Here is a 17,796-nt window from a genome sequence, read left to right as displayed (position 1 = left end):
TTATTACAGTGAGACCTCAACTTACAAACACCTTAACTTACAAACTTTTCGTCTTACAAACGTCAAATTTATGAAAATTAAACCTTATAATAAGCACTATTTTCATAATACACACCCACCACGGCTGGCGGAGTGATCTTCGGCGGAAGCACACGACCGAACAGCACCAGAGGTTAAGTTACCAACAGTCCTTATGGAAGGTGACTCTCCTACCATAAGCCATCAACAACCATCAAAAAGGTAAATAAAACTTTATTTTACAGCAGTTTATTTCTTTAATTACAGTCCTCGTGTAATGTGCATTTCTTTCCAAACAGCAATTCCCTTTGACCTTCGACCTCCAACGCCATTCCATCAAGCCATCAATGACCATCACAAATGTAAATAAAGTGACTTTATGATACAATGCAGTGTATTTCTTTCATTACAATACAATAGCACATTTATTATACATAGAATAAGGTATGTTGTGTGTAGTTTTAAGGCTTATTTAGTTGAAAAGTATATTTTATGGAAACCCGGAAACGGATTATTCCCATTTTAATGGTTTCCTATGGGAATTTTTTTTTGAGATACACACTTTTCGCCTTACACACTCCGCCTGTGAACCAATTAAGTTCGTAAGTTGAGGTCTCACTGTGTCTTATGTTTATTTATGCTTGTGTTGTTCTTGTATTATTTTTCCTTTTGTTAAATTAAAGTAAAATAAAGAAACTACTGTGTTGCGTCTGTTCCTATCTTGAGTTTTCGATGGAGAATCTTGGCATAAAATCCACAATTACCTTATTGTTCTAATACGTCTGTGTAAGCTCTCAGTCGTACAGGAGTGGTCCATCGATGAAAAGGTTTCTTCCCGTCATTTGTACTTCTTTGAAGGTGTCGGGACGTTTCGCTTCTCATCCAAGAAACTTCGTCAGAAAACGAAAGTCTTACTGGTAGTTTAGGCCCCATATATATATATATATATCCCTACTGTCCAAAAATGGCGGTGCCGGACTCTGCTATGATAGGTCCCTGCTCTCAGGTTGGGGGGAGCAGAGGACTACTCCCTGTGGCTCCACTGGTTGTTCCTATTGTTCTGACTAACGACTGGCCTGATGGCCCCACTTCCTCCGGTATCACCTCACCTTCAAAGAAGTACAGATGACGGCTGAAGAAACCTTTTCATCGATTATTGTTCTCATGTTTGCTTGGTTATAGCGCCATCTAACGGGTGTTGTTCGAATTTACTTCGAATTGCCCATTAATTGAGGAGACACTTCATTGTTCCGAATGAATTCAAATGTATGTACGTGTATATCGGAATATTTCATTCTTCTGTTCCGTTCTAGAAGATTTATGACTAGTTTAGCAGGTGTCACTGATTAGCACTGAAGCTGCTCGGCTTCTCCAAGATGGCCTCTCTCTCTTTTCTCTCTCTCTCTTGCTCTCTCTCTCTTCTCTTTCTCTTTCATAATCTCTCTCTTTCTCTGTCTCTGTCTCTCTTCTCTCTCACTCTCAAACTTTCTTGCTTTCTTTCCCTTTCTCTCTTTCTCTCTCTCTTTCTTGCTCTCTCTCCCTCTGTCTCTTTCTCTCTCGCACACACACACACACGCACCGAAAGACCATGGAGTGCAAATAAAGCATTTCATTCAGGACAAGCTGATTAATCACTTGTGGTTCATTAGCATGCACCATGAGCTCCCCCGGAGAGCAACTTCCTCCTACCTGTGAGATCCTCACGAGGAATGACACAAACTGCCTCATCTTCATTTGCTGACCCTGACCGGGAACATCTCGCAAAGTCAGTTTGGACGACAACCAGCTTATTCACACTTGCATGATAAGCAGCAGGAATGAAGTGGATTTTTACAGTCGAGGAGAAAATGGCTCCGATGGATGTCACCATGGAGGATGAAGGGGAACTGGTCGGAATGGGACTTCGTGTCTCTGTGTCCCCTCTCCAAATAGCCCTGTACGTTATATTAGTGCTGCTGGGCATTCTGGGTAATACCACCGTGATCGGGGTGATCGGTAGAAGCGTGTTAGTAGAACGTGGCCGGGGACAGAACTCGGATATCATCATCATCAACATGGCCTTGTCCAATTTGCTGGTGTCGGTCATGAGGAACACACTGCTGGTCATCTCAGACATTGGACTGGAGGTAAGTGGATGTTTATCGACTTAAAAGTCTGAAACTTCGTTTTCGAAGTTCATTGTGCATATTTTCCACAGCTGTATTCCTCAAAGGAGTGGTGTCAATTTCTCATGGGCGTGTGGGTGTGGCTGCGCTCGGTCAACGTGTGGTCAACACTCTTCCTCAGTGCCTTCCACCTTCAGACTTTAAGACGAGTGGCTCCCAATATTGGCACCCTTCGTACACCCCGTGGGCTTCCTAATACCCTTCTAATGAATCTGGCCTTCATCTGGTTTCTAAACTTTTTATATTCCATTCCGGCATATATCTTCGCCACAAATGGAAACGTGAACACCACAGAGGTAAGCGCCTCATCCTTGTTTTTTTAAAGACTGAAATCACTGTTTTAATGGCATTTCCTTGTACGTATACTGTATGTATCTACCCCGGTCAAGGTTGACGCTTCGTACTGATGTCACAAATGTTTATTGTGGGAACACTTCCAACACCGTGAAAACTATACAATACATTTAAAAAGGACCGTTAACATTACAATAAGTTCGACAAGACACGCAGTAAACAAATAAATTAATAACGTACCGTGTGCACCTTATTAACCGAAAGTAGATAAACTTTGACGGAGACTTTCGACAGTCGTTCTCTCTTTCTCTGGCAGTTACTCTCGTACATCGAAACACGTGACACGGAAGCGGAAATGATAATGACAAAACACTATAAATAAAGCATTGAAGACGATTTTAAGAAAAACACACATATAAAGATTCGCATAGAAACGTTAAACACTTTTTACAGAACAACAAGACCAAATAAACTATATTTTTGTTGTCATGGCAACCAATGACAATATACCCACCAGTTACACCGTACCTGTATATGGTTTCCTGTTTCCCAGCATTGTAAACCACGGTGCTGTGTTATGAGGCGAAAAGGCAAAAAAATCATTACATATTTTTAAGATAATGTCAATTGATTCACTTGACACATTTTAAATCATGTTGGAGAAAGTGGAAACAAACTATGAGACATTGCCATGTATTTGCCATGCATCATGTTTTTTTTAAAACTAACAGCTCAACCTATTTTTAATTTTACTCAAATCGTGTAGAGTTAAATCGAATGTTAAACTACAATTTACTATGAAACTTTGGTTGCCTTGTGTATACATGAGTGGTACAAAAGAAAAAATGAAAATCAGGCTGTATAAAATACACATAGGTCAATTCTCCATACATCACGGTTTCAAATCATTGGCACCACCCTACCCACTCTCAAGGACTTGCACTCTGCAAGAACCAAGACAAGGGAACGGAAAAAAGATCCTACTGCACCCTCCGCACCCTGCCCACCACCTTTTCCAGTGTCTCCCCTCAGGCCACCAAATCCAGCAGACTTTAAACAGCGTCTTCCTCCGAGCCATAAGTCATTTGAACAGGAGTGTGTAGACTTCTTATATTCACTGTACAATAAGACTCATTTGCCTCTTCTCCAGACGCTGATGCTTGTGAGCAGCACAACACGCCCTTTGCTGGGATGCGTGTGGAACTTCCCCTATTCCTTCAGCGGCTTGTCATACGCCACCACTTCTATGGTGATCCACGAGACCCTTCCTATCATCTTAATGGTCTTTACCAATGTAGGCTCGCTGTACACACTATACACGCACGGCAGGGCAACCGTGAAAGACACGCCTGTCATCAAAAGGGTGCCAGCTGAGAGACGAGCAGCCAAGGTGAGAAAGGTTTTGCAAAAAGTCATTGGAAAACTTCCATATGGAGCATTATGGTGATATAGTTTTGATAGTTTACTAATAATAATAATACATTTCATTTTAAACACCTTTCAAAGCTCCCAAGGACACTTTACAGTCACAGACGAGCATAGGTACTATAATAAATAAAATACAATCACAAATAGAATACACTAAATAAAATACAGTTCTAAATAGAAACAAGAGAAAGTGCTACACAGAAAATGCGATTTTAAATAGGTGAGTTTTGAGATGGGACTTGAAGGTGGGAAGAGAATCCATGTTACGAATGTTGGGAAGAAGTGAGTTCGAGAGTTTGGGGGCAGAGCAGCTGAAAGTCCTGTCCCCCATCGTGCTGAGACGGGCGGGGGGCATACAGAGGTGGAGGGAGGAAGAGGATCTGAAGGAACAAGAGGGAATAGAAATTTGAAGAAGGTCAGATAGGTAAGGGGGTGGAAGCTTATGGATAGCTTTAAATGTATGAAGAAGAATTTTAAAGTTGATTCTATATTTGATCGGGAGCCAGTGGAGCTCTTGGAGGACGGGGGTGATGTGGTGAAAGGATGAGGTTCTGGTGATGATCCGGGCTGAAGAATTCTGGACGAGCGGAAGTTTGTGGAGAAGTTTCGCTAATCCGGTAGCGTCAGCAAAACATGTTTAAAGCTTTGATGAGACATAAATCGAAGTTTTTGGGTGTACGCAGTACAGATAAAATATCTCACGTTGAAAAAGTTCAAAAATACTAAATAACAAAAATAATGCAATCCTTATTCTGATGCGATGCTTATTCTTCAACAGGTGATTCTCGCCCTCATCATGCTTTTCATCGTGTCATGGGGCACCAGCATCATCTCCGTCAACTACTTCAATTACAACCGCGGCCCCTCGGCAGAGTTTCTACTGATCATCGCTCGCTTCGCCAACATCATCTTCATCGCCATGTCACCCATGGTTCTGGCAGTGGGCCACCGCCGACTCCGCTCTTTCATTAAATCTTTTCTTTCACACTAAAAGGCTAATGGGCAAGCACGAGGACCCACCGTAGCCATTCAGTGGACACATCACACTTTTGGAGATATAATTCATGCAATACAGAGGCCACCAGTAATGATTCAGCTCTGCTGAGAAAAATTCTATCCATTAAAATTCTGAACACAATTGGTGATAAAAGTTAACTTTGGTTCTGTTCAACTCTTATAGGTGCCGAAGCCCAATGTTTACCAGACTCTGATTGCATTGGATGGCCCATATCAGTCAGTTGAGTAATCACAAAGGACGAATAAAAACATGAAAAATTGAGGAACATCTTGCTAAATCAATCATACTGTATCTGCAACTATCAATGTGATCGACTTGTCTTAATTAATCTTTTTTTTACACTTGCCTCATCTGTAAAGGTTGAAAAGGTAACAAGCTGTTGTTTTTAAACAGGTAGACAGCACAAATTTCTGTTCCCAAATGCAAGTAGTATAAAGGTAAAAAGTTGTCATAAAATAAGTAGCCTACTCAAGCAAAATATAGACACCGACATAATTACTTCACCCGCACAGCTCAACTAAATGAAACACATTTTGGTTGTCTCACCACAAAGATGACCAAAAAGTTCCCTAGGACACCACAAATGACCAGCATCCCAAATCGAATAGCTTCTACAGTGAGCACAGCCGACATGGCCTCACGTGCACAGCAACATTGTTTGAACACTGCAGCATCGAGGCTTCATATCAACCAATGAACAAAAAGCTGATACTCCTCTTTAACTTTTATACTTCAACCACGCTGACTAGCCTCAAGGTTCATTTAACTTGATGTGGAGACATTTTCCATCAATTTTTTCTGGATCACCAAGCAGCCACCTGATGAAGATTCATCGTGATCACCTCATATAGCGTTTGTGTTGTTTATACCCGTTCCTTGTAAATCATACAAATAATCACGTAGCAACATGGAACTGACTGCAGACTCCTTTGGAGTCTTTTGTGACTCATAATCATCCCCATTACTTCTTTTATAATGATTCATATCCAACAGAATATCTAAAACTGAAGTCCCATGCGACAACTTGGAGTTAAGAGGCGCTGATCAGCATGTTCCTTTTACCAGTCAGCAGTTCGTTATGATCCCTTGGGATTAATTTCTTTTCTGGTATACCTCTCCACGGACAGAATTTGCACAGTTAACTCACATAAGCATAACTTCTTTAAATGTGTACTATCGCACAGCATGTTGATGTATTTATTCCCTTTCAATAAACACAAGAAGATCAATGATTGACCAGATCTAATTCATTTGTCATGTGATTTTTGTCTTGGGGTGGTATTTCAAATACAGGTAACATCTGACTTATGACCAGCTCGACTTACAACCACCCGTACTTACGACCATGACCTCCAGACCCTATGTTTTAAAATGTTAATTCGACGCCTGGCACCTCAACGCGCTAGCTGGCCGGCAACGCGTCGTACAATTTTGGCCAGCCAGCCAGCATCTCACTCTGTATTCAACATTTTGAATGGATTTCGATTTACGACCATTTCGACTTACGACCGTTTGGTCGGAACGTAATATAAATCATAAATCGGATGTTACCTGTATATCCAAAAAGAAACAATATTTTCTCTTTCAGATCTCCATGAAACACACAACAGCTCACTTCCCTAAACATTAGTAAATCAATGAGGGTTTTTTTCCAATGTAAAATATTGGATGTGCCTTGTGTTGTATAAGGGTGGAGAGAGAGGTCCAAAGGTCAAAAATCAAATATGGCGCCAAAGCACCGTATGTTGGAGACCAGAATTGTTGGGGAGGCGGTCGGAGCTTATTCGTTTTAATGAGCTAACGGTTTAACAGTTGGTTTGGTAACAGTTGGTGACATGGTCAGAGCACAAGTATGAAGAGACATGCCTTCAAGTAGTGTTTCAATACATTTTACAAGGAATATTCAGCTTTGAGTGGGACGTCAACCCAAAAACTGACAGGCACAGTAATGGCGCAATACTTAAATGTGTCAACTTGAACATCTCGCGATAATCCAACCAAGGCGTGGCCAAAGACTTTGTTACACTATACCTGAAACCAATCCAGTCACTTCAACCAAGTTCCTTGGCCACAAGATGCCAATAATAATAATAATAATAATAATAATAATAATAATAATAATAATAATAATAATAATAATCTTCATACATTTCATTTATAAGCGCCTTTCAAAGCCGTCATGGAGACTTTACAGTCACAAGTTTTTCTACGGGTGAGCAGTGACAGCCAGACGCCAGGCGTTCACTCAACCCGGAAGTAACACACACAACTACCTCAAATATAAAATGGTCATCGGCACAATATCATTCAAAGAAATACTCACAATTTGATGAAGCAATATTTACACACAGAATTTTAATAAAAAATGGTATTAAAACTGTGAAAGGGTAAACACTATATGAACACGATGTAATTACAATTTTGGATCACATTAAATTGGATGAGTATGAATGACAATCATGCCAAATTCCCTCTGTGTGTGAAACGATTCTAATAAAATAAAATGTGTGGATTTTAAATCTAGTTTTTTGGTGCACACGCTGCACTTTCTCGCGTTGTGGGCCATCTGGACTGGAGTTGCCTCACACTTTTCCTACGCCCGTGTGTGCTGTGAACTTGTAGTTTTTTCTTCCTCTCTTTCTTTTTTATTACACCACCTGCGTAGGCTTGTGACTCACACGCCGATTTGTTGACGGCCACTACAATGGTTGCACGCGCACCGTGCACTGTGCGGCGCGCGCCACTCGCATGCACACGCCCACGGCGGACATCAGAGCTGCACGCACACGTCAGGAGTGACAAGACGAAGACGGCCGACAGACCTACTGGCGCCGTAACCCAGAAAGTAAGTGAGTATTAATGACGACGACGCAACTGATTTGAAGTGTTTTTTTTAGCGTCAATGAGGCTCATTTCTCTTTTAGTTGTGTGATTTCTGTCGCAGATGCTTCATCCGAAATTTATTATTATTAATGGATGTTGAAGCACAGCTGATCCAATTTATGGCCGCCAACAACAAATCCGACCAGAGAAGATGAGCTGCCGGCAACGGCCATCGGTGCTCGCTTTAGCGACATTGCTGCTCTGCACAGCACAGCACAGGACTCATGGCAGTGGCTCAGCATCTTCGGCATCTACATCCACATCAGATGTGACAGGCGGGGAAGATTCTGGGATGCAGCGCAGGTGGCTCAAACGCCATGGCAACAGCAGTCAGGAAAGCAGGTCGTGGCAGCAAGCATTAAGCCTCAATGCTTCCTCTGTGACATCAGTCAAGTGGAGCCCGCTGAGCGGGACGCCATCGCCGTTGTGTGCCTACCAAGTCACAGAGGGAGGTGTGGGGGGTCCGCTCTGTTTTCGACACATGTTAGCTGGGTACACTTGCCACGAGGGAGACTGCAGGCGGGTTGTTTCTTCAGGGAGCTTGGTTGCAAATATACTCATCAATGGCAGTGTGCTACTACAGTGGAGCCAAGTGGGGGAGGTCTCGGGAGCTCAGGGGTCAACTGATGAGACGAGAGCTCGCGGAACAAAATCGCCGAGCATTGAAAAAACAAATATTTTTAGTGGTCGGCGCCACAGTCATCGAGGCTACGAGCTGAGCTGCTTTTGGAACGGCAGCTACACTCAGTTTGAGTGCGCCGGGGTCCATCTCGGTTCTGGGTGCAGGGACTTCCTATTGAGCGAACTACACCAGAACATCCCGTACCGCATCTGCCTGCACTCGCTGGCCCAGAGAACAGACCACAAGGACTGCGTGGAGTTTATTCTTCCGCCATCCGGGATGCAGGACATTGTGATCGCTATGACAACAGTCGGGGGCGCCATTTGCGTGATGTTGGTCATCATCTGCTTATTGGTGGCGTACATCACAGAAAACATCATGAGCCCGGCGACGCAGCACACGTACTCCTACCGCACTCACTCACGCCACTGAGGATTACCTTGAACACCAACTCATGACCTCCACCTGATGTGACCTTCACTTAATCATTGTGCATCAGTGTGTGTGTGTGTGTGTGTGTGTGTGTGTGTGTGTGTGTGTGTGTGTGTGTGTGTGTGTGTGTGTGCGCGTGCGTGCATGTGTGTGTGTGTGTGTGTGTGTGTCTATGCGTGTTTGCGTGTGTGTGTGTGTGTGTGTGTGTGTGTGTGTGTGTGTGTGTGTGTGTGTGTGTGTGTGTGTGTGTGTGCGCGTGTGTGTGTGTGTGCGTGTGCGTGCGTGTGCGTGTGTGAACTGAAGCACAATAGTGTATCTGAAGTTGATAAATCTATAAACCTGTGTAAATAAGAGCTAAACCAAATTCACTGATATTGCACAGTGTAATCGACATTCCGGATTAATCAGAATCAGCAACATCTTTATTGGCTAAGGGTGTAGAACACACAAGGGATTTGTCACCGGTAGAACACACTGCAATAGTATCATCATCAAAAAGATATGACAAATAATCTAATTCCTTAATGTATTATGTAAGAGGCACTACGGTTATATTTGGGTTACTGTTTAAAGAGTTAATGGCTAAAAGGAAGAAGCTGTTTCAATGTCTGCTAGATTTGGTGCGCATGGATCGGTAGTGCCTGCTTGAGGGGAGTCGCTGGAAAAGGTGGTGGGCAGGGTGCGAAGGGTCCAGTACGATTTTTCACACTCTTGTCTTGATTCTTTCAGTGTCCTCGAGAGTGGGAAGGGTTTTTTCCCGCCGTCCTAACTGTCCGTTGAAGTCGGATTTTCTAATATGTCGTATTTGTTTGGGAACAAAATCAGCGGTCAATTTCCCAAATTTTATTAGTCATACATCAGAAAGATTTCATGCCATAATACAAAAACATATGTCACAAAGAGTTTTGAGCATTGTCAGTACTCATACAAGTGTAAATGTAAGTTAACCACCTACGTATAAGGCGCAGGGTCATAGAAAATTAAGGCTTTTGGGTGTGCCTTATACACCGGAAAATACGGTAATACAAATTCCAGAGTACGTCGCATTCTTCGTTTACAATTATTGTACTGAGTAGCCACAACAGACGGATGATACCATATTCCCACGTTTCATATCAATTTCTTGTACTGCAACACATTTCACCTCTTTGTCATCACTGATACCCTTTGTTGTGACAAAAACAAAAGAGCCAAAGAAACTACAAAGTATCCTTGACGAATTCATCCCGATGTCTTGTGAATGAATTTTTAGTCATGTTGTTAAGTTGAATTCCATATTGTATAACCTAAGTTAATGTTCCCCATTAGCTGACGTTTACTCAGTGTATGCCACACACAAGTGTGCCGATAATTTGTGACCTTGTTGGCACACAAGTGAATCACATGTGTTCGTTCCACTTATCTTGTGACATAAATACGTTTGTGCACCATTTAGTAAAGGGCAATACAATCACTAAATCCTGTACCAAACAACATCCTCCATCATACCTTGGTGTCCTGCTGTCAACCAATAAAGTATCATGAGATGATTTATATTCCTTGCTAGTTTTTCCTTTATTAACTTTCATGAGAGAGTGGCCGTGTGGTCAATATACTTCCAAAATTAAACAGTGTACAATAAATAATCAAAAGAAATATAAGTAATGTATTAAAGGACTTGAAGTACACTGTACTGTATATGGTTATGATCAAATTAGGGCAGACTGACATTTAGAACAGTTTTCCAGTCATTTTATGTATTCTGAGTTCATTTTGATCGTGGTGGGGAGTGGTTAGCACATTCCTGTTTTCGGGGTCTGACCTGGACTCTGGTCTTCCTCTGTGGAGTTTGTGTGGTTTCCCCATGCTTACATGTAGGTTAATTCCAGAGTCTTTCCATATTACAAAAGATTCATGTTCCTAACATGGAACAAGACATATTGTTCCCCGACTGCCAAAAGGTAGCTGGGATAGGCTCCAGCACCCATACAACACCCTCACGCTACGAGTTCCTTGGATATTGACCAGTTATAAGTAGAAACACACAACAGTTCTGAAATGCACTTATAAATACCAGTATAATGTAAATACAAAAAAAATATCACACGAACAACCTAACATTTACACTCATACATATGGACAATTCGATCTTCAGTGAATCTGACATGCATGTGTTTCAGAGCAGAGACAGAGCAACCGTACAAATACATTGAAATCTAGAACTGTGAGGCAAATGTGCTTCCTACCAACCAGTTTGTTGATTAGATTAGGTTAGATTAAATTAGATGAGCCTTTATTCATCTCAAAGTGGAGAAATTTACATACCTGTATTGTTCAATATGTACATATGTATGTATACTGTATATAGTTGCTGACGTCATGGTGACAAATTACAAAAGTTCAGGTTATTTTTTTTCCATGATAAATCTATGTAAAGTAATCGTGAAATTGAAATCGGGGAAACAACTCGACTTTTAATAATAATAATAAGAAGTAGAAAAAAAAAATACAGGAGCTGCTGGAAAGGCAGCCATTCTCGCAGCACCCTTTTGTTTGTTACATTTTTTTACATGTGTTTGCCTAAAATGCTACTAAATAATGTTTGGCAAATATGCAATTGGGCTGATTAGGTGAAGTCCAGTGCATCTAAAGGATTTTTTATTAGTATTTAGATAATACATTAATTTTCATTTTCAGCCATGTTAATACGGTCGAGAACTATAAATAGACGCATTGATACTGTCGTTATTTATTTATTGTTTTGTCGTTTGTTGTTGTATGACATAGTTTTGCTCCGTTTATACTACTTTGTATGAAGCGGCGTTGTTTTGATGACTAGAGTGGAGTTCAGTTTAGTTAAGGCGTCAAAATCAGAACGAACGAAAGAACTCACCCGCCATCATGCATTGACGTCACAGGGACGTTTCACCGCATTGGGCCCGCCCATTTTACGTCACCGAGACAAATAATTTTACCAGCACGGGGTTTCCGCCATTTTAACTTCCTGCGTTCAAAGAAGAGTAGACCGTCGAACAGTACTCACAGCGCGTTACTATCCTTAATTTTGAAAAGGGGATTCTTTTATTTTTCTTTCCTAAAGGGGGGCACAAAAAAACGACACCGAGTGGTATCCGACGGTTTTAGTACGTTAGTTTCAGCCGGGGAGTCGCAATGCCGAGCCACCCGCTGAGGGTAGCGGTTGTGTGCTCGAGCAACCAGAACCGCAGTATGGAAGCGCACAATATCCTCAGGTAATCATTGGCCACCCGGGGAAGAAGACGACAAGGCGACAACGACGTGAACGAAATGTGCCTTATCGCTGTGTGTTTGTGAGGCGGTTAGAGTCTGACACGACGCCAGATATGCCGGGCCTCCGCATTCCCAACAATGGACCCAGAGTGCGGAGTCACGCCGGATGTGGAGTTCTCCTTTTTAACATTGTTACCTGGCTGATTTTGGAGATTTTTTTTGTTTATTACTTACACAGCCGTAAATCCTAGCCTAGTCCGTTCTTTAAATCCTCAAACGCTTTTTTTTAATTTCTTTTTTTTTTGTATCGATTCACTCTGATCGAGCGCCCCCTAGGTGGACAAATTCCGGAAGGAAGTAACTACAGCTGAGCCGCAGCTAACTGCTCATAACTGCCCCCTATTGGTCTCTAGCGTTAGTGTTTGCAAAATGTATCTAAATATTTGAGCCCCAGTTTGCGAATTAATTGAATTATACTTGCGTGCTACGAAACAGAATTTCAAATGTAATTTGAGGATTTGTTTTCATTCATCTTAAGGTCCATCCACGTTACATTCTTTGCCCACCTTTTGGCACCTTTTTCCCCCCTAAATGTTTATTAAAAAACACCCACCACCTTCCTTACTGGTGTTTGGAATTGCCTAAAAGTCGAGGGCATAGTGTGTACTAGTTCATAGACCTTAAGATGATTCTGAAGGGTATCAACTGTGCCATTTTTTTATTTGTCAAAAAAACGTTTTTATTTTTAGGAGTGACAGATGTGTAATAATATACATTTTTTTCAGAATAATTGTTAAAAATGAGAGGTCTAGCACTTGTTGATTGATTTTGATTTGTGACTGTTGATTTACTTGCTACCCCTCCCCCTCTCCTCTTTGTTCTCTGCAGTAAACGTGGATTTGAAGTGCGCTCATTTGGGACTGGTACTCACGTGAAGCTGCCCGGTCCTGCCCCAGACAAGCCCAATGTGTATGACTTCAGAACAACATATGAACAGATGTACAACGACTTAGTCCGGAAGGACAAGGAACTGTATCCCCCCATCTCACCTCCACACACTTTCATACACACACACAGTCCAAACAAATCACGGGCTAAGTATTTCATATAACCCATTGTGTTTTATGGACATCAGGAATGTGGACGCAGATGCATCAACGGGTAAACGGCACTGTCATGGAATGTTTTAGCTCTGTAAAAAAATATTTTCAAATAATGCTAGTTGTTTTGAAGTAAATGGCAGTTTGGTTTAAAAAAATAGATTTTTTTTGATGGGGCTTAAGGAGGAGTTAGATGTATTCCATTGTAAATTACGAGTGCAAAAACATTGAGCCTATATTCTGTCAACTTAATACAGCTGCTGTTTTTAAACATCTTTAGATGGTGCATTTCAAAGAAATTACAACATTGTATTCTGATTTCACTAGATGCATGAAAGAATGCCTTGTTGACTCAGAAACCCAAAAGTCGTAGCTGTATTGTTTCAACTTCATCTCGTCTCGCTATGATTTAAAATTTCTATGATTATCGCTTACAGAATAACAGCCTGACAGACCAGAATCTAAATCCCGTATATAGAAATTGGGTATGAATTGACCGAATGTCATGAATTAACATTTCGTGTTTTTAATTTATATGGCAACATACTTTTTGACACTATTACAAAAAAGGTACACTTAAATTGTTTAACAATGGCAACCTTATCAAGTCGAGAAAATAATTCAGGCCTTTGGGTTTCCCTCTGTTCCGATTGAAGCTGCCACATTCAACTTTTTCAGTTTCATCTAATTAATTAACGTACATGGACACTAGGGGACAGGAAATACGCACCAAAATGGAGATGAGTTTTTGTTGTTCCAGATTTAGAGGTTAATTTCACATTGATGGAGGGTGTGATCACCCAAGCGCACCAAACATACAAGTTTTATAATATGTTCATTTTTGTCTCATTGCTTAAAATGCAGACGCACACGACACCTTTAAGGGCACCTGCACAAAAATAGGACACAATTTCATTTGATGCGAAAGTCAGTAATGTAATGTTCTTTTCAGAATGCACATTAGATGCATATGCATGACATTAGATAGAACATTAGATGCACATGCTTACAGCTAAATTTTGGGGCTTCTCGAAATTTGAAAATCCGCAACTGTTTTTATCCCCCTTTTTTTTGTCTTAACTCAAAGCAATTTTTTAAAAGGACGTCTGCTTTTATGACTTTGTGACTTGCAGTCTCCCCCCCGCCTCTATTGGAACCTGCTGATGACAATTTCGCCCCAGCGGCCATTTGTGGGAACGTCCTGTTTTGAAGCCTCGCATTCGCGAGGTACTGTCGAGTTATTTTGTGCTCGCAATGTCAAAATATGTGAGCTGCATGATAGAATGGACGAATTTTAATGTAACCCGCAAAATATTGATTTGTACATGAAAAAAAAACACTTGTGGGTTTTGCTAATCAGTACCTTGTTTTAAAAAAAGTACCAAAATATTAAACGGTTGGAAACTGAAGTTTAGAAGTCATGTCAAAGTCAATGTAAGCGCTCATTTTAAAATCGGACTGGAATTTCAACGAAAATGCCCGTCACCCTTCACCTTTATTATATTATTATTATTGCAGTGTCAGCTGCAGGGTGGCTTATTGATGCTAAAGATCCATGACTGAGTATAATAGATTGAATTGCTGGTCATATTATTTATAAATCGAATGTTTGGATTCACCTGCGACGTAGAATTGAGTCAATATCTAACGCAGCATTGTTCCGCCAATTTAAAATCGTTTGTCAAGCGTGATGACGTCATGTGGGCGGTTTGTCCCTTATCTTCAATTAGTTGCATGTCCACCACTAGAGGGTGCTGTTGATCACCACAAAGGGGCTGTCAGGGCGGGTTTTCAAACATCAGATCCTGTGCACAGAGTCCTTTCCAGGCTTGCCATTTTCCTTAACCCCACACCACCTCAGATACACACAGAACGGAATTCTACACATGCTGGAACGAAATAAGCGTATTAAATCCAAGCCAGAGCGCTTCCAGAGCTGCAGTGACAAGTTTGACCTGGTCATCACCTGTGAGGAGCGCGTCTATGATCAAGTTCTGGAGGGTGAGCAAAACTTTCTGCTTTTACATTTTATTGTATTTTTTTAATTGCTTACCCGATGGATGTCATTCCTTTGACAGATCTCAGCTCACGGGATCAGGAGACCATGCAGCCCGTGCATGTCATCAATGTTGACATTCAGGACAACCATGAAGAAGCCACGCTGGGCGCCTTCCTCATCTGCGAGCTGTGTCAATGTGTGAGTGCGTGCTAGGAGGCATCACTCGGAAGACTGGTTTGGTTTGGAATGACTTGTACTGACCAGTTCTGCACTGGAGCACTTTTGACCCGATATGCACATGAAGCCCATTATCGCATCACCCAGATCATTAAATAGAGAAATCCTCCTTTTCAACCCTGATAATGCTCAGTTTTGTTCACAAGAGTCAATCCTGTTGATGTTGGGATTGTTCAGGTATGGCGTTGGTACAAACATAAAATGAGCATTACTAGCTGGATGGATCCTTTTAGTCCACTTTATTTAATAAACTGTCAATCTCAAGCATAACTGAGCAGAGTTTTTGATGCACAGCTTGTTTTTGGGTCTCATTGTACCTAATGAAGTGACCAGCAGGTGTGAATATCAGGACTTTAGATAAGCGTCCAATTCAAGCACACTTGTAGGATGTCACTGAAGCAAACACAGCGTCTAACTGAATTGGCGAGTGCTTCTCTATTTTTTTTTTTTGGACAGGTGCAGGTGGTTCAATTATCAAAGTCAGCTTTATTGACAAATATGCTAATATGCATGACATACAGCACAGATGAAATTACTGTCCTCTCGGACCCAGCGTGCAAAGCACTTATGACTATCTACTCTGGAGTCACAAAGAACATTTCCTTGAAGCGCTTTCATACAAGTATTTTCTGTCGCAGTAATTTACATATTGCAATCGTGTAGGCTTCATGATCGGTGGTGCACTTCCGCGTTCAGGTTCGGTGCAAATTCAAAAGTTCCCGGAAGGTCCAATCTCACCGACTCCTTCACTATCACTCCATTTTTTTTGGGGTGGGGGAAAAAAAAAGCTTAAAGACAATGTAAGATATTCATTAATGTTTTTTGCCTTTGTTGAAACGTATGGTGTTCCTGTGAAGTCAAATAGTGGACACGTTTTTAGCCCAGCCCCACCATCCCATTCTCGTTTTTGTATTTTGAGGGACATTTTAACAATCTAGTGCCAAAACAAACACTGCCATACATCCAAATTAAATGTTTATCTCCATCAAATAACCTACAAGTCAGTTTTCACCGTCATGTCGTAAACTCTTTTTAAAATTAAACTGCAACGAGGATTTTTAAATGCTCAAACTGCACATTTTTACACACTAAGTATACTTCATTCAGTCTTTTTTAATATTCACACATCTTTGCAAAATATTTTTATGTAGATTTTTCATACAAAATAAACGAGTCATTATTCGTAAGCAGTTCGTCAACCACTGTATTTTTATGTCTATCATTATACCAGTATTAATTTTGTATAATATATATAGTCCGTTATACTCCTTCCCTCTGTTTCAATCCACATTTGTCGTCGTCGCTGCAGGCACATCATTAAGACCATTTTTTTTTCTTCTTCTATTGCGCAGATTCAGCACACGGACGACATGGAGAACGAAATTGACGAACTCTTGCAAGAGTTTGAGGACAAGAGCAGCAGGGCTTTCCTTCACACTGTCTGCTTCTACTGACAGCTGCGAGAAGCATACGGAGAGAACCCCCCCCCCCCCCCCAAAAAAAAAGGCAAATAACGTGATGATGTGTGTTGACAGAAACACACCCGGCGCTGAACCGAATCAATTCCGGCTGCACTGACTCACCGCTGCTCACGTTGCCTTTTTACTCCTGATCAAGGTCAAGCCAAGGTCAGCCATGCCTCCTCAGGGAGTGCCCAGCCCCACCATTTTGCTCTGTGCAGACTCCTAAACATGATTATGTAGTTTTTTTTTCTCGCCCTCCCCTCCAGATGATCTATTTTTCATTAATTGTTTCATTTTCATGTCAACTTTTTTATTTGCCACTTGGAACTCGGGATGTGTTTTATGAAGGTGCGAATGGGGGAGAAAAATGAACTGAGAAATGCTGTTGTTTTGTGATTTAGATGACTTAAGTTAAAAGGTCGAGCTGGTGAATAACCAAAGCTCGGCCTCTCTGAGGCAATGTGTGCTGTTGACTTACTTAGATATGTCGTTCAGGGCATACGATTTCTTTTGTATGTGTCAAAATGATGCATTGTCAGCTCACAGTGCCTGATTTGTACAGAGGAATATACTAAATGTATCTAAGGACTATTTGTGGCTCATTATATTCTTTTTTTTTCACCGTTTCATTTAGCACTTGTAAATATTAGATTGAGTTTGCATGGAGGTCAATTTTTGTGTTCATCTGAAACCTCTGTGGTTGTGCTATTCGAATCTTTCTGTACAAGATATTTGTATATACCAATGTAAAATTTTTCATTGCTTCTCAATTGAATCCAAGCATTAGTAATTATGTAATCAATTAATAAAATATATTTTTCAATGTTATACACATTTTAGTCATATTTGCTGATTTTATTATTTAATTTCATCAGGATGTGCTATTTCCAGTAAAATCACAAAGTAGCC

At 41.1% G+C, this 17,796-nt stretch overlaps 3 protein-coding genes across 4 annotated transcripts; all 3 read left to right on the top strand.

Moving 5' to 3' along the window:
• Positions 1–1,707: 1,707 nt before the first annotated feature.
• On the top strand, positions 1,708–6,159 carry LOC148890136 (olfactory receptor class A-like protein 4). Its single transcript, XM_089010723.1, has 4 exons — positions 1,708–2,144; positions 2,216–2,479; positions 3,628–3,867; positions 4,684–6,159. Exons 1-4 carry the CDS (start codon positions 1,836–1,838, stop codon positions 4,894–4,896), a joined length of 1,026 nt encoding a protein of 341 aa, XP_088866849.1. The 5' UTR covers positions 1,708–1,835; the 3' UTR covers positions 4,897–6,159.
• Positions 6,160–7,659: 1,500 nt separating this feature from the next.
• On the top strand, positions 7,660–10,926 carry fndc10 (fibronectin type III domain containing 10). Of its 2 annotated transcripts, none has more exons than XM_089010389.1 (2): positions 7,660–7,768; positions 7,909–10,926. In XM_089010389.1, exon 2 carries the CDS (start codon positions 7,958–7,960, stop codon positions 8,858–8,860), a length of 903 nt encoding a protein of 300 aa, XP_088866515.1. In that variant the 5' UTR covers positions 7,660–7,768; positions 7,909–7,957; the 3' UTR covers positions 8,861–10,926. The 2 variants fall into 2 exon arrangements, with proteins under 2 accessions (XP_088866515.1, XP_088866514.1); XM_089010388.1 differs by having other exon boundaries at positions 7,687–7,768; positions 7,914–10,926.
• An 897-nt stretch (positions 10,927–11,823) lies between these two features.
• ssu72 (SSU72 homolog, RNA polymerase II CTD phosphatase) lies at positions 11,824–16,916 on the top strand. The gene is made up of 5 exons (XM_089010720.1): positions 11,824–12,090; positions 12,977–13,120; positions 15,050–15,189; positions 15,267–15,385; positions 16,777–16,916. Exons 1-5 carry the CDS (start codon positions 12,011–12,013, stop codon positions 16,876–16,878), a joined length of 585 nt encoding a protein of 194 aa, XP_088866846.1. The 5' UTR covers positions 11,824–12,010; the 3' UTR covers positions 16,879–16,916.
• The last annotated feature ends 880 nt before the right edge of the window (positions 16,917–17,796 follow it).

The sequence above is a fragment of the Hippocampus bargibanti genome, linkage group LG12 (genome assembly GCF_051943395.1).
Source record: "Hippocampus bargibanti isolate YZ-2025 linkage group LG12, ASM5194339v1, whole genome shotgun sequence".
NCBI classification, from domain to species: domain Eukaryota; kingdom Metazoa; phylum Chordata; class Actinopteri; order Syngnathiformes; family Syngnathidae; genus Hippocampus; species Hippocampus bargibanti.
The sequence above is the reverse complement of the archived record's forward strand: the minus strand, read 5'-3'. Positions and strand labels throughout refer to the sequence as shown.